A 26,768-nucleotide genomic window follows, 5' to 3' on the forward strand; every position below is an offset into this window, starting at 1 on the left:
ATGGTGGACTTCACTGTGGTTCGTTGCCCCTCTTCGTACAACGCCATCCTTGGTAGGCCGACCCTTAATGCTCTTCAAGCTGCAGTCTCCACATTCCATCTCGCTATGAAGTTCCCCAAATATGGTATAGGGGTAGCACGTGGAGATCAAAAAACTACGTGGCAATGCTACCTGCTCTCCTGCCAAGGACCACGGTTGGCCGCAAAAACACTAATGATAGAAGCTTATGACTTCCGAGATGAGGTGAGGACAAAACGCGGCCAACCTGTCGAAGACCTCATCCAAGTACCTCTTAACGAAGGAGACCCCGAGAGGATAGTCCAGGTTGGCTCTCTCTTAAATGACCACATTCGAAAAAAGCTTGTACAGTTATTGAGAGACCACGCTGATGTATTTGCCTGGTCGACAACAGATATGTCGGGGATCGACCCCGAAGTCCTCACACACCATTTGAACGCCGACCCCCGCTATCGACCTGTTGAGCAGAGGAAGAGGAGTTTCGCAACAGAATGGTGGCTGGTGATTGCAGATGAAGTACAAAAGCTACTCGACATCGACTTCATTCGGGAGGTCAAGTATCCTGACTGGCTGAACAAAACAAGGCCTACCCCAAAAGACAACTTTCCTCTACCAAGGATCGACCAACTTATCGATGCAAAGGCGAGCCATGAACTCTTGAGCTTTATGGATGCCTTCTCAGGGTACAATCAGATCCGAATGCATCCCGATGATCAGGAGAAAACAGCCTTCATCACCGACCGCGGCTTGTATTGCTACAAGGTCATGCCCTTTGGCCTCAAGAACATCGGCGCCACTGACCAATGACTGGTGAATGAGGTGTTCAAAGATCAGCTCGGCCGAAACGTAGAGGCATACGTCAATGACATGCTAGTGAAGAGCAAGAAAGCCGAGCAACACCTTGCCGACCTAAAGGAAGTCTTCAATACCCTTAGGAAGTATAAGATGAAGCTGAACTCGACCAAATGTGCTTTCGGGGTCGGCTTGGGTAAATTCCTGGGGTTCATGGTGACGCAAAGGGGGATTGAGGCAAACCCAGAGAAAATATAGGCCATCCTTGATATGCAATCCCCCCGAACCCACAAAGATGTACAACGACTCGTTGGTAGAATAGCCACCCTTAGCAGGTTCATGTCCAAATCCGCGGACTGGTGTCTGCCCTTCTTCAAAGCCCTTAAACGACCGAAGGACATCGAATGGACCAAGGAATGTGAACGGTCCTTTAAAGAACTAAAGCGGTACCTAAGTTCGCCGCCTCTCCTCACCAAGCCGAGCCCAGGGGATGAGTTATTGCTTTACCTCTCAGGCAGGGATGAGGTCGTTAGTTCGGTACTAGTCAAGGAGGAAGACCGGGTACAGAGGCCGATTTATTATACTAGTAAAGTCCTTGGCGGCGTAGAAACCCGGTACTCCAACTTGGAGAAAATGGCTCTGGCTTTGGTCACCTCGGCCAGAAAGCTCAGGTCGTACTTTCAGGCCCACACTATTCGAGTGCTCACCAACCAGCCATTTAGGCAACTCCTCCAAAGGCCGGAAGCATCTGACCACTTGATCAAATGGAGAATGGAGTTAAGTGAGTTCGACATCGAGTATGCACCCCGACCTACGATCAAAGCTCTGTCCCTAGCCAACTTCATTGCCGAGTGCACGTTCACCACCGAGGGTCCTGCCCCGCCGCCGCAAATATGGACCCTACAGATGGACGGCTCATCCAATCAGCAAGGCAACGGAGCTGGTCTTATTCTGCTTGGCCCGAATGACACGGTGTTAGAGCATGCCCTCAGGTTCGAGTTTAAAGCGTCCAACAATGAGGCTGAGTATGAGGCTTTGATCGCCGGGCTACGCCTCGCCCTAGACCTGGGAGCTCAGAGAATAGAATCTTTCAGTGACTCTCAGCTGGTAGTCAACCACCACGGACAATTTGAGACGAGAATGCCCACGATGGCAAGGAACCTACAGAAGGTGTATGAGCTTATCCAGCGACTTGAGCACTTCAACATCTAGTAAATTCCTCGAGCCGAGAACATAAGAGCCGACGCAATATCCAAGTTGGCTAGCTCCCCGAGAACCAACCTTGGAAAAACAGCACGGTTGGACACCTTGCCCTAGCCGAGCATTAGCAGACAGCTCTCCTTGTCCTCCCGGTACAACACGACTCATCCTGGATGGACCCTATAACATAGTACCTCTGTGAAGGCACACTTCCAGAAGATCGGATAGAAGCAAAGAAACTCTAGCATAGATCAGCCTGGTACTGTCTTATCCAAGGTCAACTCTATCGCCGCTCACATACTCTCCCCTACTTGAAATGTCTCTCCTCATCTGAGGCAAACTACGCCCTCAGGGTAATCCACGAAGCCCTCTGCTTTGACCTGAAGATCGACCATCGAACCACAGTTGTACATCGACCCCAAAGCAATGGGCAGACCGAGGTGACCAACCGAACCTTGTTGCATGGCCTGAAGACTCGACTGGACCAGGCCAAGGGGGGGTGGGCCGAGGAACTGCCGAGCATACTTTGGGCATACAGGACTACTCCACGGGCAGCAACCGGTGAGACCCCTTTAGCCTGACCTACGGAACCGAGGCTATGGTTCCTATAAAGATTGGCTCCCCAACCCTCCGGACTAAGCTCTTCGATGAGGACCAGAATGATGAGGACCTCCGCACAGAGTTAGACCTGATCGAGGAAGCCCAGAATCGAGCATATGTTAGGATGGTAGCACAATAGCAAAGGATGGCGAAGTACTATGACACTAAAGTTAGAAGACGCGAATTCAAGACTGGCGACCTCGTCCTCCATAAAGTCATAGTACCCACGTCCAAAGAAGGAGAGCTCGGACCGAACTAGGAAGAGTCATATAAAGTCACCAAGGTCCTTGGCCTAGGTACCTACAGGCTTGAAGACCTGGATGGCTGACCAATATTGAGGAGTTGGAACTCGGGAAATCTCAGGATGTACTACTAGTAGACTTGTAAGCAATAAAAGTTTCATTTCTTTCAAGCTACATCTTTGACCCCAAGACGCGCACATGCCCACCGCACACACATGCTGAGCCGCACTGCCAACTGAGTTGTCTCCGTCGATCCCCGAACGACTGAGCCCATTACGCCCAGTTCGGCAGGGTATCGTTGACTAAGCTACTTGACTTAGCTAACAATGGCTGAGCCTAAATGTGGAGGAAGAACGCCCCCACCCACCAAGGCCTGAGGGCGGTCGAGGAACTCCGCACAACTGTCGGCTTAACAGTTGAGCTGGCTGGGAAACGACTAGCCCTAGAAGGGCCCCAAAGGCTCCCGAGATCGGAAATTGAGGGTCCCATGGCTGAGAACTCGGGAATCGAAAGATCTCGGGCAACACCTCAGTCGGCACAAGACCGGGGATGCCGAGGCATAACCTGGCCAGCTATGCCTCGGCTAACTATACCTCATTCGGGACAAGATCGGGGATACCGAGGCATAAACCGGTCGGCTTTGCCTTGGCCAATTACACCTCGGTCGGGACAAAACCGGGGATGCCGAGGCATAACCTGACCGGCTATGCTTCGAACAACTACATCTCGGTCGGCACAAGACTGGGGACACCGAAGTGTAGCCCAGCCAGCTATGCCTCGGCCAACGAACTAATATCGCAGAAGTACAAAGAAGTCGCACAAGGCCAACAGAAAATGGTACAATAAGGCCAACAGAAAACTATACAATAAGATGCCAAGGCATAGCCTAGCCCGGCACATACAATAGTCCGCCCAAACATGCCTCGGTTGGGAAAAGAAAAAGGCACTAGGATAGCAACATATGGGCAGACATAAGAAACACTAAATATTCAACTCAAAATCGTTCATTACATCACTTAAGGCTCGACATACAGAGCCTAAGAGAAAAAAAATAGAAAAAAAATGAGAGAGAAGGTAGCCGCTCAATCCTCAGCAGTAGAGTCAACAGCACCATCAACGGCTTCGACCTCAACATCAGCTCCCTCGGCGGATCCTTGCGGAGAATCCGGATCGAAAGCACCCCAGCCCTGCGACTCATCAGCCAACTCCGGATGGCGGCGAAGGATCCTTCAACGGAAGAGATTGAACCTAGTCGCAAAGGAAGCTTCGGCGTATTCTCCATTTGCAACTGCATCTCCTCCGACGCCTTGTACTGGTTGACTGCCTCATCGACAGCCTCCTGCCTCAACCTGTCTCGCTCTGCCTTAAACTCGACAATCTCTCACTTCAGATCCCAGACAAGGCTGGCCTATTCGGCCAGCTGTACCTTTAGCTCGGCCACCTCCCTCTCAAGAGCGGTAGATCTCTCCCCAGCAGCCTGCAGCTCGGCCAACTAGGCCTTCTGCCGCGGATACTCGGAGTGTTCCTGTTCGTACAATGATCGAAGGTCTCGAAGATGATTAACCAGTGCAACCGCCGCACAAGCATTCTACAGACGAACACGGTAAGTATACTAAGAAAGAGAACGAAACACAAGGAATAAGGAGAGGGGACTTACTTGGGCTGCAGACCGTAGCAGCGCACACTCCAGGGCTCCGCTGCCGACCCTGATTGATTCCCGAGCTATTGACATTGTCATGATTCCCCGCAGAACCAAGCTACTGCCTACCTCAATTACCGACACGCCTACGGGACGACGAATCCCTTGAGGGTCGACCACGACAACGTCGTCCTCCTCAGCCTCCCGCTACCGGACTCTCCTTTGCCAATGAGCTACCCTGTCCCCGGAACGTGGCCTCTCTCCTGTCTCGGGACGAGCTTCCGGTTGCACACTGGCTCGCTCCTGCCTTTGCCGAAGTGCCTTCATCCGGCGAACAATCTCTTCCTCGCTGGCCATACTTATACTTGTAACACAAGATACCCAAGGTAAGTAAAAGGCTAACAAGATAAATTTAACTCTACGAACGAAGAAGTAAAGGAAACAGACCAGCCACCCTCTCCATTAGCCCGACGAGCATTAGCATCTTCGAGCATGTGTACGCGATAACGTCGATTTCATTGATCATGCTCAAGGCTGACCTCTCCTCCCAAGTGAGTGCCGACCATTGGGTTTGCGGCAGAGTCGTCCTCGGCTCCTGCAGCTCGGCAAGAAAAGGGGAACCCCCGGGAATGCGCACGAAGAAGAATGACTCCTTTCAATGCTTCACGGAGGAAGGGGCCCCGACCAATGACCGAATATTCCACCGAGTGGAGAAGTAATAGTACCCCTACTGGTGGTGTTTCAGCTAGAGCATAAAGTTCACCATCCCCAGGGTCAGCTCGATATCGCAGACAACACAGTAGGACATAAGGTCGAGCAAGAACCTAAAGGAGTTCAGCATTAGCTGCACCAGCAACACCCTGTACTAGTTTAGCACCTTGGTGAACCCCTCGCTCAACGGGAACCTCAGCCCTGCCTCCAAGCTGTGCTCATAAGCGCATAGTTCACTAGGCTGAGCATCAGTTGCCATCTGCCCGGGAAGCAGACACCTCATTTGGTATTCTACGGGAATGGCATACGTAGCTAGGATCCGAGCCATATCCCCGGGCGCCAAGACGCAGGGCGTGGTGCCAAACCGGTGACCTTCCTGTAGAGGAAGCTCCGCCTCTATCCCGGAGGGACCAGCCTCATCCACCTCAACTTTGACAACCACAAAATCTCTCAGCTCAGGTTCATAGTTCGAGCCGTGAGAAGAGCTGGAACCGGAACTACTAGAGGACCCGAAAGAGGAAGATGACTGATGAGATGAAAAGGATATACTGGGTAATTTATAAGAACTGAGGAGTGAAGGCCACTGAGCTATCTTCCGTGCTAGTTGCCGAGCTATCTGCCGAACAACCTCCCGAGCAGTGAGTGCCAACACCTTCTTGCAAGCAATACTAAGGATAGTGGGTCCCCCACATCTTCCCTTTTATAACCATTAGGGGCACAGACCGAGGAGACATCAACGGTGCAGATGAAGCACCTTTGAAAATGCCTCAGAAGACCTATCAACGCGACCAATAGCGTACGACGGGAAGCCTTGGAAACCGAAACGACATCCTCTATAGGCAGCGGTTACGCCTATTAATTGCATCGGTTCGACTACAGTACCAGTCCAATCATCGACGCGAAGACCCACAGTATTGGTCCAACCTTCGACATGGACCCTTGGCTAGGCCACTCAAGTCCTAGGCTAGGTCGCTTAAGGCTACAAGGCTGCACAGTAGTCTGGTCGAGCAACCCCCTCCTCGACAACATAATTGGGGGAGTGGTTCGGGAACCGAAACTTCGGTTATCATTTAAGTTCTGCAGCCGACGAGCGGAAGACTCCTCGGCAATGATTGACATGGCACGGACGAATCGCAATGACCTCAGTTTCACTGCTTGGCAACTCCGAAGGAACCCGTCTCTGCAGCTCGGCGTCCAATGGCCGAACATCACAACCTCAATTCCGGAGCTCGATGCACCATGGCCGAGAATCACCACGACACCAAAGCTCGACTTCCACTTGGAATCACATCCCTTCCTCGACCCCACCAGGACGGACTTGGAAGCTCAGTTCGACACCTTGGCTCTCTGCCAAGCTACACCACCGCGCAACACTTCGGGCCAGACACTCCCCATCCTCAGTTGTAGGACTAGGGAGTGGTTTGAATTCCGAAGTCAGAGCTTTTAGAGTTCTGTAGCCGACAATGGGAAGATTCCTCGGCCATTCCCCATATTGTCCGGTTCTCAAGATTGCGACAGTCACCGAGGAACACCAAGAGGGCCAGATGCCCATCCAGACATCAACTTGAAGTTCTTCAGTTGAAGAACAAATTGGACTACTTCATCCCTCGACTTCAGAACTGGGGGAATGGTGTTCGGGTTATGGCTGAGCTGGTCCTGTGAGACACGTGGCCGCCCAGCTATCGCCCTGCCACGTTACCCTAGCTCGGATGAGCACAACTACATGTCAACTACATGTCATGCGGATGAGCACAACTACAGATAAGGAGGAGTAAGGAAAGCTGACTCTGCTAGGGAATGGGACTCTATCCCGAGTACCTCGGTGGCTAACCTCATACCGACAACCCCGAAAGCCCAATCCGGCCAGGACACGGATCTTCGGCTATAAAAATGCACTCCATGTTCGAGGTAAGGGATCCAACTTCTGAGACTAGTACTGCTACTTAGCTCGGATCAGCATCCTCATAGCTCGGCCCGACCAACCACCACCTCTTACTGACTTGAGCGTCGGAGTACTTATCCGGGGATAACTCCTCGGGCCTCTAACTTCTTTCTTGATCACAGGTCTTGAAGCGCGGCCTTGCCCTGTCAGCAAGGACTATCTGGTTGCTCTACTTAGTTCATGCACCACCTCAGATTGAGCAACATCACCTATTTATTTCCTAACTTATTTCTAATTTACTAGAGAACTAGTGAATGACCTCGTATGAAGTTTTTTTTTGTATATATATATATATTATATATATATATATATTGATCATCAATTTTTGAATATACTATTTTTTTAATTTAAATATTATTTGAATTAATAAGTTTCAACCTTTCTTCCTGTCATTTCCTTTTTTTTTTCTATTCATTTTTTCCCCTCTATGTCCCTCACCTCTCTCTAATACATACTAGAGAAGAAAGAGGGGGGAGGTGGATTGAAGGAAAAAGAACAATGGTTAAATAAATAAAATATATGTTCCGAAACTATGGATCTACAACTATAAAAACGTATCAATGAATGAAGAAAAATGGCAAGGATGAAGTTTGTAGATACTGAGAATTATATAGAAAATAAAAACAGAGAAAAAGAGAAAGATAGAAGAAAGAGACAGACACCAAAGAAGACTCTTGTTCATGAGTACTTCCTCCATGTGACCATCTGAAGGGATCCATGACATATAGATAACCATCGGAATGCAATGGCATAATAGGTAAGTGAGAGGAGACCCCTTCGTCTCCTCCAAATCCTTCATTGATGCTTAGGTGTGGCGTGAGAGAAAAACCCAACCAGTTACTCGGGTTCTGGTAAAAAAAGAAGTCACGTAAGCCCAAATATCTATCCTTCAATGGTTTGTTTTTTGAGTTCAAACTTCATAGCTGAATTGATGAATTCAAGTAATAAGTTAACAATAGAAACTGAAAAACAAAGGAAAGCCTAGATAGCCCATCATCTTCCACCAATACATAAATTTGGCCCTTTAATACTCATCTTTGATGCATGCATTTTTTATTACAATTAAAATGAGCTCATGCATCCTATTTAATTCATCCTTCTCAATTTTCACTACTTTCTCAATATGTTCTAAAGTCTCTTCGAGGGTCCATTGCTTCCTACTTGACCTTTCTCTTGAAATCACCCACCTTTTTTCTAGAGTAAAAGTACATGACAAATTAGTAATTAGGTAACAAGTTGATATAATGCACAACTATTGTTTTTTATGCAAAATTATCTTATAAGTGCATTAGACCCAAGCATTTTCCATAGAATTCATCTCGCTTTGATAAAAATACTCTACAAACACCAACTTTGTAAAGGCAAAACTTCAACTGATCTTGCCACAAGAAATGATTACACCATCTTGACTTTTCATAGGACAATAAAAAGATAGGAAAATTCCCAATTAGTACCCTGTACTTTGGGCCTGAAGCCATTTTGGTCCCTGAACTTTAAAATATGACAATTCAGTATCCGAACTTTCAAAGCGTGACAGTCCAGTACCTGCTGTTAATTTACTGTTAACCAGCCGTTAAGTAGCATTTGAAAAAGGCACAAATGCCCTTCGAGTGTCATCTAATTTTCTTTATCAACCATTTAAACGTTGATAAAAAGTTAACAGTCCCAAATCCTTGCCATCTAATTTTCAAATTGGGGTGTTAAGTAGCCCCCATTCAAGAAAATTGGGGTGTTAATTTTTTGTCATCTAATTTTCTTGAATGGAAGATGCAAGGATTTGGGACTGTTATTTTTTGTTAACATTTGGATGGTTGATAAAGAAAATTAGATGGCACTCAAAGGGCATTTGTGTCTTTTTCAAATGTCACTTAACGTCTGGTTAACGATGGGTACTGGACTGCCACGCTTTGAAAGTTTGGATACTGACTTATTGCATTTTAAAGTTTAAGTACCAAAGTGGCACTAGGCCCAAAATACAGGATACTAATCGGGAATAGGAGAAAATGTTATCTATATGTAAACACAACTTGATTAAGTAATTAAAACAATGACGAACATATTACTTTATACCTTATATGAGCATGCAAAAAAATTTCATCCATTGTTCTTAGGCTTGTCATGTCGAGATTTAAGAAGAATGCATTCATCTAACTCATACGGACATAAAACTCTCATACCATGCTTGCAGTTATAAATGGTACAATAATTCTACAGTAATTTACTTAAAAAATCATTATACTTTTTTCTATAAAATTCCTAAATGTTCTCAATTATATATCTATCTATTTTTTTTTCGCAATGGTTTTTCATTTTAAACCAGATAATTCTCCAAAAGCCAAAGCTCAATCTAGAAATATTTTCCATAATGATAAGATAATATCCAAAAACACAACATATAGGATCTCTATTTTTTTTCCAATCCAAATCGGTTTGTAGACATGTTGGTTATTAATAGGACATAAAAGGATAAAATGGGGTTTTCCAAAAAATTGAATAGGTAACATAAACTCGTATTTATGATTTTTAACGTTTTTTGATAGAATGGGCTCAAATGGTCAATCCACAACGTATATTTAATCCCTTTCACAAAACTCAGGTATGTTCAAGTCAATTAACCAGAAATAAGGGAGAACAAAACAAGATCACATCAGAGCTCCACGCGGCCATGTAGATGGAATATCTCCGTATTATTTGTTATTAAGAGATGTTCTTAATACACAGTTGGGATGTGTTGTGCAGCATCATGTAAACTCAAACAAAAATAATGTTTGAATTGAACTGTAACTGTAACTATAACTCACGCAGTCTGAATGGTAAAGTGTCATATATCTCCGTATTTTATGTCCAATTGAAAGTCTAGACCTGTCCACACAAATTCTGCTTGCAGTTACATATGCATAACATTTCATCCTCCTATATAATATTAGCGGGGAGAGATGTTCGTAATACACTGAATAGTGTGTTGTCAGTAGACGTGGGCAGGAGATCCAGAATCTCCAGTTCGATCCTATCCGTTTGTTGCCCCACCGTTTGGCACCACTTTATGATACCAGCCATACGTGGCTCCCATACAAAGATTAATTAATTTGGACGTACAGTTTCGTTTTGAAGAGTCCCCTTGCATTAATCTTATCTCAATTTCTTGAAATATTGTTACAGAGGATATTGACTTGACATCTCTCCCCGGTTTCTAATCCTAGATTGAATAAGCAACAATGGCTGCATCAGTAGCAGCGGCAAAGGAGGTGGTGTGCGTCACAGGAGCCAATGGGTTCATCGGTTCCTGGTTGGTCCGGACCCTACTCGACAAAGGCTACGCCATCCACGCCTCAATTTTCCCGGGCTCTGATGATTCCCACCTCCGTTCCTTCCCAGGCGGCGCCACCACCGACGGCCGCCTTTCTATCTACGAGGCCGACATCCTCGACGCTGACGCTGTTTCCAGGGCCGTCGATGGTTGCTCTGGTGTTTTCCATGTGGCTTCACCATGCACCCTAGAGGACCCCAAGAACCCTGAGCTGGAGCTGCTGCGCCCGGCCGTACAGGGAACCCTCAACGTTCTGGAGGCGTCTAGGAAGTTCAAGGTGAGGCGAGTGGTCATCACGTCGTCCATCTCCGCCATCGTCCCCAATCCCTCCTGGCCCAGCACCAAGCCCTTCGACGAGTCCTCCTGGACCGACCTCGATTACTGCAAGTCTCGCCAGGTCTCTCTCTCTCTCTCTCTCTCTCTCTCAATTCTTTTTAGTGGAATATAATGGAAGTGATGAATGCACTGGATTGAAATCTAAAGCCAGAGGGCTATCTACATCCATAATTGCAGCCATATGCGCATTTTAGAAGAACCCAAATTCAATGCTTTGATTGCTTTCTTGTTTTTACAGAATTCTGGCTGTAATGTGGCAGAATAATTCGATCCAGTTGACTATAAAACGATGATCTATACTAACACTGTCTGTTATGATTTTGAATAACGTGGGACCATTCACATTGCTGATGCTTCTCTGTTGATTTAATTTCATAAATCACATCTGAAACGAGTCTAGTTATTAGAGGCACGGGCACCTCCTCATGTGAAGGGCTTTCAACTTACAGCTTCTAATTTCCAATATTGAACTTGAACAGTAAGCCGAATCTCCTTCTATACTTATCATGTTCATTTTGACTAATTACAATTAGATAAAATATATTAGCTCACCCATAACTTTTGCTTTAATTTGTTTGGGAAAGGTATGCATGATTGCTACATACTTTTAGTAGGAAAGGTTAGGTTTCTTTTATTCTCTCTCTCTCTCTCTCTTATTATTTTACATAACAAAATGTTGTTCAGTTTAATAATATGATGAAGTCAATCTATGATAATGCCTTCAATTGAAAATGATATCCTATATGAAAGCTTGCATAATCATTTTTTATTGTTAACTGTTGGAACTTTATTAATATTGAAAAAAATTATATGAACAGAATGCTTAAGTCCTTTATGTTGGGTTAACCACCACTACCCAACCTGAAGTTATCTATTTCAATACCCCCCCCCCCCAAAAAAAAAAAAAACAAATAAATAAATAAAATAAAACATGAAGATATCTGTTTACATAATCATTGTATCGTGTTTTTCTCTCTTATATGTAAGAAATTATGATTTGTAAGTTATGCTGTAGATGGTCTATCAAAAATAAAAGTTGTGATATGGATATATAGTACCATGGTTTATACTGTAAATGTCTTTTCTGTTTTTGTTACAATTTCCTTAATATGATATATTTAAGTGAAAAGTCTTTTTTAGATATTCTAATTCTATAGTTTTTTTGCTCAAATTCTAATTCTAATTCTGTAGTTGTTATCTATGTAATCAGTATTGCTCTCTAGTTTTAAGGATTTTAAATTGCTTATGATATTACTTTCTTTTTTTCTTTCATCATGTACTCCCTTTATCACCTTTTCAATTTTGTAAAAAGAAAAAGAAACTATTGTATTGAAGATTTAGCTTCTAAATCAAAGTTATCCACTAGTAGAAGGCCACATAATGGAGGATAGGGGTGCAACTTGGGCAGGTAGGGTCAGCTTGAGGTCAAGCTCAAGTTTACCAACCCAGGTCAACCCGGCCATAACCTTACAACAACTCAGGCCACACTCAGGCAGGCTGGTCAGGTTTGAAGGTAATTTTGAATATGTTTTATACATTCATCTTTTATTGGGCTTTGTTGGCCAATTTGGGAGTAGAATGGATTGAAAATATGCATATCGTTAATGAATGCATATATACATATTTTATACATGGGTTCAACTATGATACTGGAAAAACTTGTAACCAATCAACCGGTATCATAAAAGTGGTAACCAATCAGGTTGTATTTATCAAAATTCATTGGGGGCTTGATTGGTCAAAGCTCTTCTGGTATCATAAGTTTTCCCTTTATACATAACATGTTTTTGTATAAACAAAATGTTTATATATATAATTACAAAAAATGTTTTTATATAAATAAAATGCATAACATGTGTGTGTTTGCACCTATTTGTGCATGGGTGTGAGTTTAAGCTAATCATATACATACAGTAAATAACCTAATAAGTTTAGAGTGTATAAGGTAGTACAAATAGGTAATATATACAAATATATGTTACAAATATACAACACAATATACACATATTTAGATGTGTATACCATGCAGTATTGGGTAGGCTTGACTTGGGTTGGGCCGATCTCAGGCTACCCAGGGTCTTAATCTAAGCCCAACCTGATTTAGGTCAGGCCTAGTCTGAAGCCCCAAAACTCGAGCCTAACCATGCAAAAGCTCATTGAACAGTATCAACGTGGCAACATCTAATGGAAGATGTGTGTTGAGCAGGAGACCAAGAAGAAGAAGAAAAGAAGGAGAAAAGAAGAAGAAAGAAGAAGGAGAAAAGGAAGAAGAATAAGAGGCAACTGAGTTAAGGCCTCAACCAAACTTAGCTTTAGTCGAGTGAAGCTTTCTATTTATACTGTTATGGCTGTACATAACAATATATATACAGAATTATGAAAATACCCCTACGGGTACTAAGCCTGTGTACAGTACATATAATACACTTGTTAACACTCCCCCTCAAGTTGGGGCATAGATATCAATCATGCCCAACTTGTCACAGAGACCTTGATGTTTGGAATAGTTTAGCCCTTTTGTAAATAAGTCTGCAAGTTGGTTTTTAGAGCTGATGTATGGAGTGCATATTTCGCTTGTGATGATTTTCTCTTTGATAAAATGCTTGTCAACTTCAATGTGCTTTGTTCTATCATGTAGTACCCGGGTTGGCAGCAATACTGATAGCTGCCTTGTTGTCACAGAGTAGAGTCATGGGTTTACCAACTGGAAAGCCCAACTATTCCAATAGATTTTTTATCCACATACCTTCGGCTACTCCGTGTGCCATTGCACAGTACTCAGCTTCAGCACTGGATCTAGCTACCACGGTTTGCTTCTTACTCCTCCAATGAACAAGGTTCCCTCCTACAAAGGTGCAGTAACCACTAGTAGACTTTCTATCACTTTGAGATCCAGCCCAATCCGCATCTGTGTAAATTTCAACCCTCAAGTGTCTATGTTTCTGGAATAATAAACTAGCACCCGGGAACTTCTTAAGATACCGTAGTACTCTCTCTGCTGCTTCAAGGTGGGTGGACCTAGGTGCATGCATGAATTGATTGAGGACACCAACAGCATATGCTATGTCTGGACGAATCATAGAGAGGTACAACAATCTCCCTACAAGCTTTTGAAATTGCTTCACATCTTTAAGTGGTCCACCTTGACTGTCACTTAACTTGTGGTTGGGATCAATGGGAGAGTCAGTTGGTTTAACCCCAATCTTTCTAGTGTCCTTAAGCAAATCTAGGACATATTTCCTTTGAGAGATGAAGATATCCCTTTTTGATCGGGCAACCTCAATCCCAAGGAAGTATTTGGTGGGACCTAGATCTTTCACCTCAAACTGAGTGGCAAGGAAGCCCTTCAAACTTTGAATTTCATCATTCCAGTCACCAGTAACAATTATGTCATCCACGTATACTATTAGGGTAGCCATTTTACCTTCTACTCTTTTTACAAACAGTGTGTGATCTGACTGACATTGCTTGTATCCCCTCTTTTGGACTGCAGTATGAAATCTGCTGAACCAAGCCCTTAGTGATTGCTTCAGCCCATATAAAGACTTCTTCAACTTGTACACCTTTGTTCACTTCCTTGAGCCAAAAAACCGGGAGGTTGAATCATATAAACTTCCTCTTCAAGGTCACCATTCAAGAAGGCATTCTTGATGTCGAGCTGATGTAGATCCCAATTCAGATTGGCAGCAAGAGAGAAGAGGACTCTAATAGAGTTCATTTTGGCAACAGGTGTGAAGGTTTCTACATAATCAACCCCATATACTTGAGTGAAACCCTTTGCCACTAAACAAGCTTTATACCTCTCCACGGTTCCATCAGCCCCATGCTTAACAGTGAACACCCATTTACATCCAACTGGATCCTTTCCCTTAGGGAGATCAACAAGTTCCCATGTGCCATTCTTATGAAGAGCATCAATTTCTTCCTTCATGGCCTTCATCCATTCTGGTATTGAGAGAGCTTCTGCCACATTCTTGGGAATAGGGATACTGTCAATGGAGGTAAGAAAAGCACGAAATGAAGGTGAGATGTTCTCATAGGAAACAAAGTTGGAAATGGGGTATTTGGTGGTGCACGACCTAACACCTTTCTTGTGGGCAATGGGAAGGTCAAGATCATTAGCAATAGGGAGGTTGGGAGTCAAGTTACCTGAGTGAGTATGATCTTCCCCCAAGGAATCTGATGGCATTTGAGGTACGACTTCTGGATTCTCCTCAGCTCTTGAACCTGATTGGCCTTTACGACGACGAGAAAAAACACGGAAAGGTGGAGGATCAGAAGGAGGAAGGGGAGAAGGAGAAGGAGTAGGAAGAGGAGGAAGTTGAACCAGTTTCTCCTCATACCTACACTCCCCCTGAGGAGAAACAGGAAAGAAGGGCTCATCCTCAAAGAAGGTAACATCCATGGAGACATAGAATTTCCGTGAAACAGGATCAAAGCAACGATACCCTTTTTGAGAGAATGAGTAGCCAAGAAATATGCATGGGATAGCATGAGAGTCCAATTTTCCCCGGGTGGGGGAAAGGTTTTGGACAAAACACTGACAACCAAAAACACGGGGAGGAATAGAAAGAAGAGGGGCCTTAGGAAAGAGAGGCTGATGTGGAGCTTTGTACTCTAACCAATGAGAGGGCATTTGGTTAATGAGGTATGTAGAACAAAGGACGACCTCAAGCCGAAAATGTTTGGGAACATTCATGTGGAATAGTAAACCTCGTGCCACTTCAAGAAGGTGATGGTTCTTCCGTTCAGCCACACCATTTTGTTGTGGCGTGCGGGCACAAGAGCTCTGGTGAAGTGAGCCATGTGAAGCAAAGAACTCCGTGAGGTCACTATGAAAAAACTCTTTTGCATTGTTTGATTGAAATATTTGAATTTCGGTTTGAAATTGGGTGAAGACCATCCACTGAAAATCTTGGATAATTTTTGGTATTTCCTCACGGGTTCGCATTGGATATACCCAAGTGTATCTGGAATAATCGTCAATGAAGGTAATAAAGTACTTGTAGCCACTCTCAGAAGGTAAAGTAACAGGGCCCCACACATTCGAATGCACAATGTGAAAAGGAAACTCAGATTTACTATTTCTTTGAGGAAATTGAGTTCTACAATGCTTGCTTAATTGACACGTTTGACAAGAAAAATTGGAAACAGACACAGACTTACACAGTTCTGGGAAAACAACTTTCAACGACTCAAAAGACAAGTGACCCAAACGACAATGCCATAAATACATTTTACTCTTTCTGAACTGACTCATAGACTCTGTAACAAGAAGGCCAGCTGTATTCTCCAGCATGTAGAGTCCATCAACCATACGATCCCTACCAATCGTCCTCCCCGAGGCCAGATCCTGAATCACACAATAGGAAGGGAAAAAAGTCACGGAACAGTTTAAGGAATTTGTAACACTACTGACTGAAAACAAATTCATAGGAAATTTTGGAACATGAAGAACATTAGAAAGAGTAAGGCCAAGGGGAAGAAAGAGAGTTCCTTGACCAGTTATGGGAGAGTATGATCCATCAGCTAGTCTTACTTTATCTCTTCCGGAAAGGGGGTGATAAGTTTGGAAGAAAGAGGACATACCAGTCATGTGTTTTGATGCTCCAGAATCAATGATCCATGGAGAGTCAAGGTCGTGAGAAGCAACATGGAAAGCTGTGGCAGGATTACCTGATGTGGATGCAAAAGAGGTGGTGGGAGGAGCATCCATCTGGCGAATTGTTCTACCATAAAGCTCCAAATGGTCACGGAAGGAGTTGACAATATCCTCTCTTGGGTCGGATCCAGAGTAGTTATGTTGGCCATGTGGTGGTTGAGTCACAGTGGAGGTGGAGGGCTAATTCTCCCGAGTAACCATATTGGCCATGTGGTATTTCTTGGTACCTTGCTGCTCGGGTCTTCTAATACCATCTGATCCTTGCTTCTTAGGTAAATCCTGAGCCCACTTCAGTTTCCCATGGAGATCCCAACAAGTATCTTTGGTGTGCCGGGGCTTCTGACAATTAGTGCACCACAATTTTTCCTTATCTTCTACTTTCTTCTGGAGATCCCCTCTCTTGAAAGAAGGTCCACCACTAGTAGAGGTACCCCCCTTTGCCGCCAACACAATTGCATCCCCTCCGGTGCTGTTCATCAAGTTCGTTTTGCTCTCTTCGGACTGGACAAGAGCATAGACCTCCTGAATTGAAGGAAGATCCTTAGAACTTAGAATTTGTACTCTGATGGGTTCATAGATAGGATTGAGACCATGTAAAAAGGCAAACACCCTTTGCTATGAGACAAGTTTCTTATACAATTTTGCATCTTCCTCACATTTCCACTCAATGTTCTAGTAATGGTCCAGCTCCTTCCAAACAGTTGTCAGGTCAGAGTAATAAACTGATAAACTCCTCTCCCCCTGTTTACAAGTAGATGAAGCTGCTTGTAGTTGATAAATTTTGGCATAGTGTCGGAGTTCAGAATATGTGGACTTTGCCTGATCCCATATCTCATTTGCAGTTTCAGCCCATATGAAGTTCTTCCTTATTTGAGGTTGCATGGTGATCAAAAGCCATGACATAACCATACTGTTCTCCTGATCCCATTTATCATGTTCTGCATTTCCAGAAGGTGGTTATTTGATTCTTCCATTTATGTAGCCTACTTTTCCCCTTGCAGTTATGTATAGTTTGATCCCCCTTGACCACTCTAGGTAGTTTAACCCGTCAAGAGGAACAACAGCCATAGGGAAGGATAGATCACTGTTCCCACTCATTCCATTCAGCATTGTGGAGATTCCGGATGTAGCTGAATCTTTACTACTCATGATTCTCAGTTCAGAAATACACAAAACCAAAGCACAGTCTTACAGAGCTGCAACAGTCCACAACAAGACACTTGTTGATTTTCGGCCCCACAGAGAACCAAGCACAAACACTGCAACTGCAGTACTAGGGTTTATCACCTACACTGTGTAGGAGTCCACAAAACACTATACGAACTGCACATGCAGTGTAACCAGGTCTGAAAGACCTACAGTTCACAACTTTGATACAGCTTCTCAGCCCCAAAAAAAAGGCACAGTAGGAGCAGCAATACGAGTGGTGATTCACCACACCTAATCGGCTGATATCCACTTTCCACGGCAGCCGAACAGTCACTCAAGTTCTAGGGTTCATCAACAGCCCCTTAGAGTGCAGACTAGGGCAACATACAATCAGTGGAAGGGGAACAGTCCCTACTCAGATTCTGGAACATTAACAGTCGTGCAAGAAGCCATAAACAGGAAGAGAGAAAAAAAAAATCTCAGTCATAGGCAGCACAGTCATCAGTCATGAACTCGAACTTCCCTTCAGGTCAGATTGCAATAGGCAGTTCAGTCATGAACTCGAACTCCCCTTTAGGTCAGAGCCTTCCTTCGAACATCTGGGATGGATTTCTACAGTCCTCTTAGCCGAAGCAACCCAGTTACCAGCAAAAATACATGTAGCTGAACCCTTTTTCTGTGCTAGGAAGTTGAACAGTCAGCATACTTGTAGCAGAGCTCTACTCGGCACTGGAGACTAACCGCAGCACTAGAAAAGCTTCCTCTTCCTTGTCTTCGAGCATCAGTACTATAGCTCCTTTGCAGCAGAGGAGAGAGACCTCAGCTAGTTGTTTTCTAGGTCTGGACGAACCTGCTCTGATACCATGTTGAGCAGGAGACCAAGAAGAAGAAGAAAAGAAGAAGGAGAAAAGAAGAAAGAAGGAGAAAAGGAAGAAGAATAAGAGGCAACTGAGTTAAGGCCTCAACCAAACTTAGCTTCAGTTGAGTGAAGCTTTCTATTTATACTGTTCTGGCCGTACATAACAATATGTATACAGAATTACGAAAATACCCCTGCAGGTACTAAGCCTGTGTTCAGTACATATAATACACCTGTTAACAATGTGAGTATTTTACAAATAAGAGAAATTAATTTGCTATTTACTTAAAGGATAAATTTAAGAAAAGTATTAATCATAATACTATTAAATGGCATGGTAGTTCTGGTATTTAATATACCATTTACTTGGGGCAAAATTGAAGTTCCAGATTTAGACGGGGAATCAAATGCAAAATACCAAACAGGTTAGGAAAAATAGTCCTCAAGAAAGCAGGACACTACTAATTGTCTTAAGCCAATCTTTGATTAATCATTATTTACTTTTCTTTGTTCTTTTTTTGGGTGGGATGGGGGTTGGAGAGTTATTCTATTGAGAAGATTAAGGAGGTGATCAAATTAAGAAAATATTTGTGCAGAAAAGAAAAACAAAACAAAAATTAAAAGAACTGGCGGTGTGATCAGAGACTCCTAAAGCAAAGTATTAGCTATGTATTCAGGACCTTTAGGGGAAGGTGATTCTTTAAAGGCTGAACTTTTGGCTCTGCTACAGGGGTTAAAACTTGCCAAGCAAACAGATCTTAAGAACTTGGAGGTGGAAGGGGACTCAAAAATGGTGATATCATGGACCAATTCAAGGGGTAATGTGCCTTGGATTTATAGACATCCTCTTAGGGAGATTGAAAGCCTAGCAAGGGAACTCAATGCCTCGTTCACATGGATCAGGAGAACTGAAAATGGGATGGATGATTCATTAGCCAAACAGGAGTTCATAAGCAGTAGCTGTTTCGGGCTTTATTGTTACCCTCTGTGGTACAATGTCTGCTTTGTATTTGCTCAAATCATGTAACTGTTTATCTTAATTAAATAAAATTCTCCTTTTTCTGATAAAAAAGTTTAAAGGAAAAGGTGCATGGTAGCTATCTATGATGCCGAGATACGGATATGGACACAGACATATACAGGGAATGGAGATATGACTCTCCATTTCCTAGCATCCTGGACACAAATATGGGTATCCCATTTAATATGTTTTGTGTCGTGTGTTTCTATCTAGTTTGTGAAGCTAAATGCCATTTTCAAGACTTGTATCTTGCCAAATATAATTAAGTTTCTAATATGTGCAAATCTTTTTATGGTATTATTTTTTAAAACATACCATTTTACATATTTTCGAAGTGTAACGATATAAATTATATCTAAAAGTATCCATGCAATATCTGGTATGATATCTGACACTGGTATGCTATGCATGTATCTTGGTATCATAAGAAGTTATAGCTAGAAGAAGTCTACAACTTTCTCTCTCTCTCTCAAAAAAAAAAGACAAATCATTGCCAAGAAGTATGGTATCTTTACTAAATGAAAAAGACAATGGACTTATATCCTTCTAATTACTTGAAAATTGAAGCATAATTGAATAAAAACATATGGCATGCCTTTTGTTTCCTAGAAAAACATGGTTGCCCCTATATTCTCTCTGATATATTCCAATATATCATGACAGGGATTATTCCCCAAGCAAGCTTTTCCTCTTTTTGAAAGTGGAAATATTGTAACTGCAAAGATGTATGATCTTTAACCATCTAATCATTGTATTGTTTTGTGAAAAGGACATAAACCTAGAACAAAGTGATATATTTACTTGATATATTAAGACCCAAAATATGATTTTTTATTGTGATTGTACAGTACCTAGCAATGAACTGAATTCAAAATGTAGGGATCTGTTTTGAATTACAGAAATGGTATCCGGTGTCAAAGACATTGGCGGAGAAAGAAGCCTGGGACTATGCAACGAGGCATGGGATGGACGTGGTGGCAATCCATCCAGCCACGTGTTTGGGACCACTTCTACAATCTAGTTTGAATGCAAGTTGTGCTGTATTGCAACAGCTTTTGCAAGGATCAAAAGAAACACAGGAGTACCACTGGTTGGGTGCAGTACATGTGAAGGACGTGGCCAATGCACAGGTTCTGCTCTTTGAGAACCCATCTTCTTCAGGAAGGTACCTGTGCACCAATGGAATCTATCAGTTTCGTGATTTTGCTGAAACCGTCTCCAAAATCTATCCTGACTTTCCCATTGACAGGTACATGGCATGTGCTCTGTAAAAAGTAAAAACTATCTTTAGTGGCTCTTTTAATTTATTGTATGGATGATGGATCTTATATAGTATTAACATGATAGACTCTCACCAATATGCTGTTGCAAATTGTTAATTAATGATTGATACATGAAAATTGCTTATGTTTATGTATCAAACTTGTTGTCAAATAATGAAGGGCATTAGAGACCGTGACAAGATTGCTTGGGACTTTGGAGCAGTCTAATATAGGTTTCTTACAAGGCCATCATCCGATGTTGGTCCCAGCTGGGTTCACCAAGTGCTTAGGAGCAGTTTTAGTGGGGCGAATATGGTTGGTAAAATTTTTTGGAGCTGGGTTCACCAAGTGAAATATGGAAAGAGAGGAATAAAAGGATTTTTGAAGGAAAAGCATGTAACAGGATGAAGACTTGTGCGTGGATTGGTTCAAGACTAATGGATTGGGTTCTAATTTTACCAGAATTCAGAGATGATTCAAGAAGCTCCTTTGAGACAAACTTTTGGGAAACAGTTGGATGGGGCAGGGTCTCGGGGTAGCTTGTTCTGTTTTGATGTAAAAATGAAGTAATCTGTCTTTACTATGTTGGTGATTTCTCATCACCTTTTATTTTTTTCTTTTTCTTATATTGTAATCTGTTGTACTCTCTTGCTTTCCTCTCTCTTCAACAAAATTTTATTTTTATCTACTACCAAAAAAACATGGTTAGTAAAGAAAGTACTGATCAAAACACAGATACACACACATGGTTACTAAAGAAAGAGAAATGATGAAATATGTAGATTATAAATGAAAATAGGCTACTCTAGTTAATGCTTGAGAATTAACTTAGAATGGTTATAATATGTCTAGGGAAGAGATTGGCGGATGTAGTTTAGAATGAGAAAGCTGAAGTTTTAAAGGTGTTTAGGTAGAACTGGAAACTAGTTATAAGTGCAACCTTTAGCAGCAGAAGGTGCAACTTGGAATAGCTATATAAGCCATTAGGTACAGCACAGAGAAGCACATGGTGTTCATTATCACAGAACAAAAAATGAGGGAAATGGAGACAGAGATTGAGGATAGTGCACCTTGAAAGATACAAGAATACAGAACTTCAAATCAAATTCATATTCATTCCATCTCTTAAGTAAACTCTTAAGATATGTCTATAAAGCTCCATGAGGGCTAGACATAATTTTTCCTAAATAAACTCAAATAAATGATCAAGGAAAGGATTACTTGACACCCCAGAAATTTTCATCTCACATAAACTCTTTAAAGCAAGTAAGAACCATTAACTTAATCTAAATCAAACCAATATTACTGAAAATAATTGTAATTTTACTATAAATAAAAAAACAAAAACTTATTTATAGTAATTTTCACATTTTACTAAGAATAGTAAATTTCTGGAAGATTGAAACTTAACTGTACAATCACTTCCGTGACTTTTTTAATCAATTTTAGCTCCCACATCACTTGAACTTGTACTTTTTTTTTTGTTAGAAACACTATTTGAACCTATTTTACTAATAATTACATGTTTGTTATGTGTACACATCTTAGTGTACATAGTAGCACCATCAAATCTGATCTTAATCAGATCACAATGTTCTAGATCTGTAATCCAATTTATTTATTTATTGATAAGTAACAGCATGCAATTGTTCATCTGAAAAACTCCCAAGAGCTGGGTAGCATGGATAAGTACAGGATATACAATGTGTTGGTACAAAATATCAAATAGTCTCACAAAGGACTTTACAACAAGATCCACCTCATAGGTTTTCTCCATACAAAATGTTCTCTGTTTACTCCCTACTTGGCAAGAGAACCAGACAAAGCATTTTCAGACTTATGGACCCATCTGAATGCGCTCTTTAGATTGTGAATTAGTTTCTGCACTTGTCTAGTTAAGGGTCTGTATCTCTAGTAATGTCTTCTTGCTTCATCTAACTTGGAAGAACTTTGCAATCCCCTTCAATGATAACTTGTCCACCCTTGAGAGATCATTAGCTTTAATCCTTCTCTTACTGCCAGAATCTCAGCCTTCAAAGAATTTTTGTGCCCTATTGGTCCTGAATAGCTGAGAAAAGTGTTACCTCCATGATCTCTTATAAAGCCTCAAATGCTAGATGCCCCTGGGTTACCAAGACTGCAGCCGTCAAAATTTAATATTATCTTCCCCTCGTTAGGTGCTCTCCATTCCTCTAGTCTGTCATGGATTCTAGGCTGGTGAGCTGCCACTATCTGCCAACTTCTCAAAAGCTCATCGGTGAAAACACCTTTAAATTCCTCAAATGCTAATGCCCAATGGGCTATTCTCACTTTTGAAAGGTCAATGAACTAGTTGGCGTCCAATTCTTTGTCTTCACTAATCCTAGCATTCCTTTCTCCCCATATTCCCCATAAAATTGCAGCCCTTTTACAATGACATAAGATTTTTTTTGTCCTTTTGTGTGGTGTAGCAGCATGTTGGTGAAGCATAGGTCTAAGGCATTCAATGGTGTTTTCCATTCTCCACCAAAGATGGAAAGGAAATGGATTCAAAGTGGCATGAACATGATGGAAGGAGATGGTTAATGCTCTCTCCACGAATCCTGGCATTCCTTTCTCCCCACATTCCCCATAAAATTGCATCCCTTACAATGCCATAAGATTTTTTTTTTTGTCTTTTTGTGTGGTGTAGCAGCATGTTGGTGGAGAATAGGTTTAAGGCATTCAATGGTGCTTTCCATTCTCCACCAAAGATGGAAAGGAAATGGCTTCAAAGTGGCATGATGGAAGGAGATGGTTAGTGCTCTCTCCACTCTAAAGACAAAGAGGGCACACATGAGGTGAGAGTGTTCTCTCAACTCTTATAAAGAGACATGTTATTGAAGTTCATATCTGGCTGGTGTTGAAAAGGATTTCAACAACACAAATAAAAGAAATAAAATCAACCACATCTGGATCATTATCTGATCCATCAAGAGTCTAGTCTAGTGTCCCCATGGCTTGTTACAATCTAGTATAGTGTTCCTGGAGGCTGCAGAAAATAGATCTTGACTTCCATTTTATGAGATCAAGTGTCAGTGTCAAGAGTCCATGCCTATATACACAATAGAATACAACTAGGTTCTCCCATAGTTTATCTGCCTGGTTAACTGGTCCAATTGTTCAAAATAGTCTATTCTCTTGGTTGGACTTCTAAAGCTCGTTATATGTTTAATTAAATTGTTTGAACATTTAACAGATCCCATGAAGCTTTCAGTGTTAGTAAATTCTAAAATTACTCAGCATAATATTTAACTGGCATAGTAAAGAAGATAGATTTGCCTTTTCATTCTGACTCTACATGAACAATGATAGAAAGGGGGCAGAGACTAGTGATGATCAAATCCAACCTGGCCTGCTTTTTCTGGTCTTCCAGACTGGAAACTTCTGGGCCCATAGATAAGTTTTACATCCAGGTCCTGCTTGGCTTTGACTTGCATCAAGCCCACATATAATGTTGCCTGGTGCTTACAAGTTTAGGCCTCAAAAACCTGGCCCTGCATGTATATTACAATGTACATATTAAATGATTGGCCCACTGTTTCTCTTTCTTATCTTTTCCCAAAGCAACCCCACTCCACCCTATTGCATCTCCACATCATCCCCATCACCCCCTTGCACCCCCCCCCCCCCCCCACCTAGCACCCTGGGGCACCCAAACCCTCATCAACACTCTCATTGTATCTCCCCACATCAATATCCACCCCATTCCCACAGCACTTGTAGTGCTCCCCCTACACTCCACCTAGCACCCCAAGGTACTGAAACCCTCACTGCACCACTTGAGCACCATACTGTGTGCCTTATTGCACTCCCGCCACACCCCACTGCACCCCCATAATACCCTGCTCTAGCGGCTCTACCACTTCACCATTTTGGCTTGATACTTGAACATCAGGCCTCCTTACCTGTTACATGACAAAGAAATAGCATCTTGAACTTGAATAACACCTTTCCTTCTTTGGCTGCACCTAATGAGTATAATGTAACTTTAACTAATAGGCTTTCAGATGGACTTCATTCCTAAGGAGTGAAGAGGAAATAATGGCTTTGTTGTCTCTTCCTCAGACAATTTATTTTTTAATGATCTGACCACCGACTGGCCTTGTCATCGTTTACTGTACTAGAAAATCAAAGATATGATCAAATTGATGCATCCCTCGAATGACATTTATGCATCATGCCTCAATGTTTTTGTCTTTTCCTTATTCCATGTTGTGTTTTGGGGGTGGGGTGGTTAAGACATGATAGTGGGAGCAATAGGATAGTGGCAGAATAATCAATAATTGAGAACTGTTGTACAGGTGCACATGCAATTAATTCTTCTCTTCAGCTTTTGAAGATTCATAATGCCTAGCTATGGTCTTATCTTCTTTGTGGATGTTAATGTGGTGGATTGCCTCAAAAAGGTGGCAGCTCCGCAGCTTCACTTGTTGGAGTTCCATCTATCTTCTTATTGTCCTAGTTCTAGGAAAACTATATGTCAGATGCAAGTATTCTTGCTTTTCTGTAGGCCCATTGTCTATTTGGTTCAGTAAATTCAGCCATTTTGCTATTATTAGATTGTGTCCACATTTGTTGAGAGCTAAACATTATCATTGTGGTCCATCAACTGTCCTCAAGCCCCTGTCTTCAGTTTGGTCCCACTGATTTCTGTATGCCAGTTAATATGGTTACTGGAGAAAGAGATTCCTTTAAGCCTTAGTGGTCAATTTCTGGTGTCCCATGGTTATGTCTTTTGATTTGGACACTCTTGGAGTCTTATTGGTCATACTTTCAGTTCAAATGTTATCTATATGTCCTGGGCTTGGTGATCTTTCTGTCTTTGTCAGATACACATATGGGAAAGGGATTAAACATATAACTGATTTTTGAATCACATGAATTGTTTCTTAGATTTATTGGCAGGATTAAATTTGTAAGGCCGATATGCCTCAAACCTACTTTTCTTTCTCGGTTGTAACTCAAATTCTGATAAGAATGGTCTCAGAATTTGACAAAGTTAGTTGAAATTGATAAGATTGGGTACTTGCTCTGGCTTTGGCATTTTGTGGTTCCTAGAACCTTGATTCCTAACTTTAGCTATTCTATGCTATTCTCATTTTTCCGTTCCATTTATTTAATTCCCATAACGTTATTACTCTTGGTTCCACTTATGGAAACTGAAGGTCCCAAGCATGAATATAAAGTTGATGGTCCATTTTGGTAGGTCTGATGTCACTTGGTACTGAAGATATCATTAATTCCGTTTCTTTTGCTTTCTCTATGCTTTCTGAAAGGTACAACCAACAACTAGGATACTTTATTGTTTTTATTATTCTTTCTCAGGAAACATTATGGTTTATATTGCTTTTAGGCTTTCTTTTCCATTGAAGGCCTTGATTGATGCTAATTGCCCTAAACAATTTTTAACCTTTTGTCTATTATCCTGTTTTTCCTTTTCGATTAAATCTTTCATCTGGTTTCAAATGAATGAGAGGTCCTAATGCATGAAATAAACAGGTTTACCGAGGAAACCCATCCTGGTATGATGGGATGCAAAGATGCAGCAAAGAGATTGATCGAGTTAGGACTGGTCTTTACACCTATTGAAGATGCTATTCGAGACACGGTTGAAAGCCTCAAAGCAAAAGGCTTCCTGAGATAGGAAAATCTATTATCGTAGACCTTTTACTGCAATACTTTCAATTAAATATTTTCTTTAGCTAATGATGACTTGAAAAATTATCCTCAATGGAAAGTATTCTTATGTCGTCAATCATTTGTTTTGGTTCTCTTTTAATAGCTTTTGAGGAAGTGTGGTCCTTGACTCGTTATAAACGTTTGATTACACATCTTTAACCAATGGATTTTGGGTTACTGTTTCACCACACCTTTGAGGAATTAACCTATTACTTTCATGTGCCTCTGTGTCTTGATGAATTTTAATAAGGGAAAGCTGCTACTGATATCTCCCTTATACATCAAGCAATCTTGACGGTGCTGCATTCAGCTTTCTGAACAAGTTCAA

General features: G+C 42.1%; 3 protein-coding genes across 3 annotated transcripts; all 3 read left to right on the forward strand.

The window, feature by feature from the left end:
• Nucleotides 1-825, forward strand: LOC104594015 (uncharacterized). Its single transcript, XM_010254133.1, has one exon. It carries the CDS (start codon nucleotides 1-3, stop codon nucleotides 823-825), a length of 825 nt encoding a protein of 274 aa, XP_010252435.1.
• Nucleotides 826-1,443: 618 nt separating this feature from the next.
• LOC148791918 (uncharacterized) lies at nucleotides 1,444-2,022 on the forward strand. Its single transcript, XM_088888328.1, has one exon. It carries the CDS (start codon nucleotides 1,444-1,446, stop codon nucleotides 2,020-2,022), a length of 579 nt encoding a protein of 192 aa, XP_088744454.1.
• Nucleotides 2,023-10,177: 8,155 nt separating this feature from the next.
• LOC104593889 (NAD(P)-binding Rossmann-fold superfamily protein) lies at nucleotides 10,178-26,628 on the forward strand. Its single transcript, XM_010253955.3, has 3 exons — nucleotides 10,178-10,848; nucleotides 20,378-20,727; nucleotides 26,261-26,628. Exons 1-3 carry the CDS (start codon nucleotides 10,360-10,362, stop codon nucleotides 26,403-26,405), a joined length of 984 nt encoding a protein of 327 aa, XP_010252257.1. The 5' UTR covers nucleotides 10,178-10,359; the 3' UTR covers nucleotides 26,406-26,628.
• Nucleotides 26,629-26,768: the final 140 nt, after the last annotated feature.

The sequence above is a fragment of the Nelumbo nucifera genome, chromosome 5, assembly GCF_055504915.1.
Source record: "Nelumbo nucifera cultivar China Antique chromosome 5, China Antique-T2T, whole genome shotgun sequence".
Taxonomy (NCBI): domain Eukaryota; kingdom Viridiplantae; phylum Streptophyta; class Magnoliopsida; order Proteales; family Nelumbonaceae; genus Nelumbo; species Nelumbo nucifera.

Coding starts and splice junctions, on each gene's coding strand:
- LOC104594015 (XM_010254133.1), top strand. CDS start 1: ATGGTGGACTTCACTGTGGTTCGTTGCCCCTCTTCGTACAACGCCATC.
- LOC148791918 (XM_088888328.1), top strand. CDS start 1,444: ATGGCTCTGGCTTTGGTCACCTCGGCCAGAAAGCTCAGGTCGTACTTT.
- LOC104593889 (XM_010253955.3), top strand. CDS start 10,360: ATGGCTGCATCAGTAGCAGCGGCAAAGGAGGTGGTGTGCGTCACAGGA. Junction 10,849..20,377: donor ATTACTGCAAGTCTCGCCAG/GTCTCTCTCTCT, acceptor TTTGAATTACAG/AAATGGTATCCGGTGTCAAA. Junction 20,728..26,260: donor CCTGACTTTCCCATTGACAG/GTACATGGCATG, acceptor TGAAATAAACAG/GTTTACCGAGGAAACCCATC.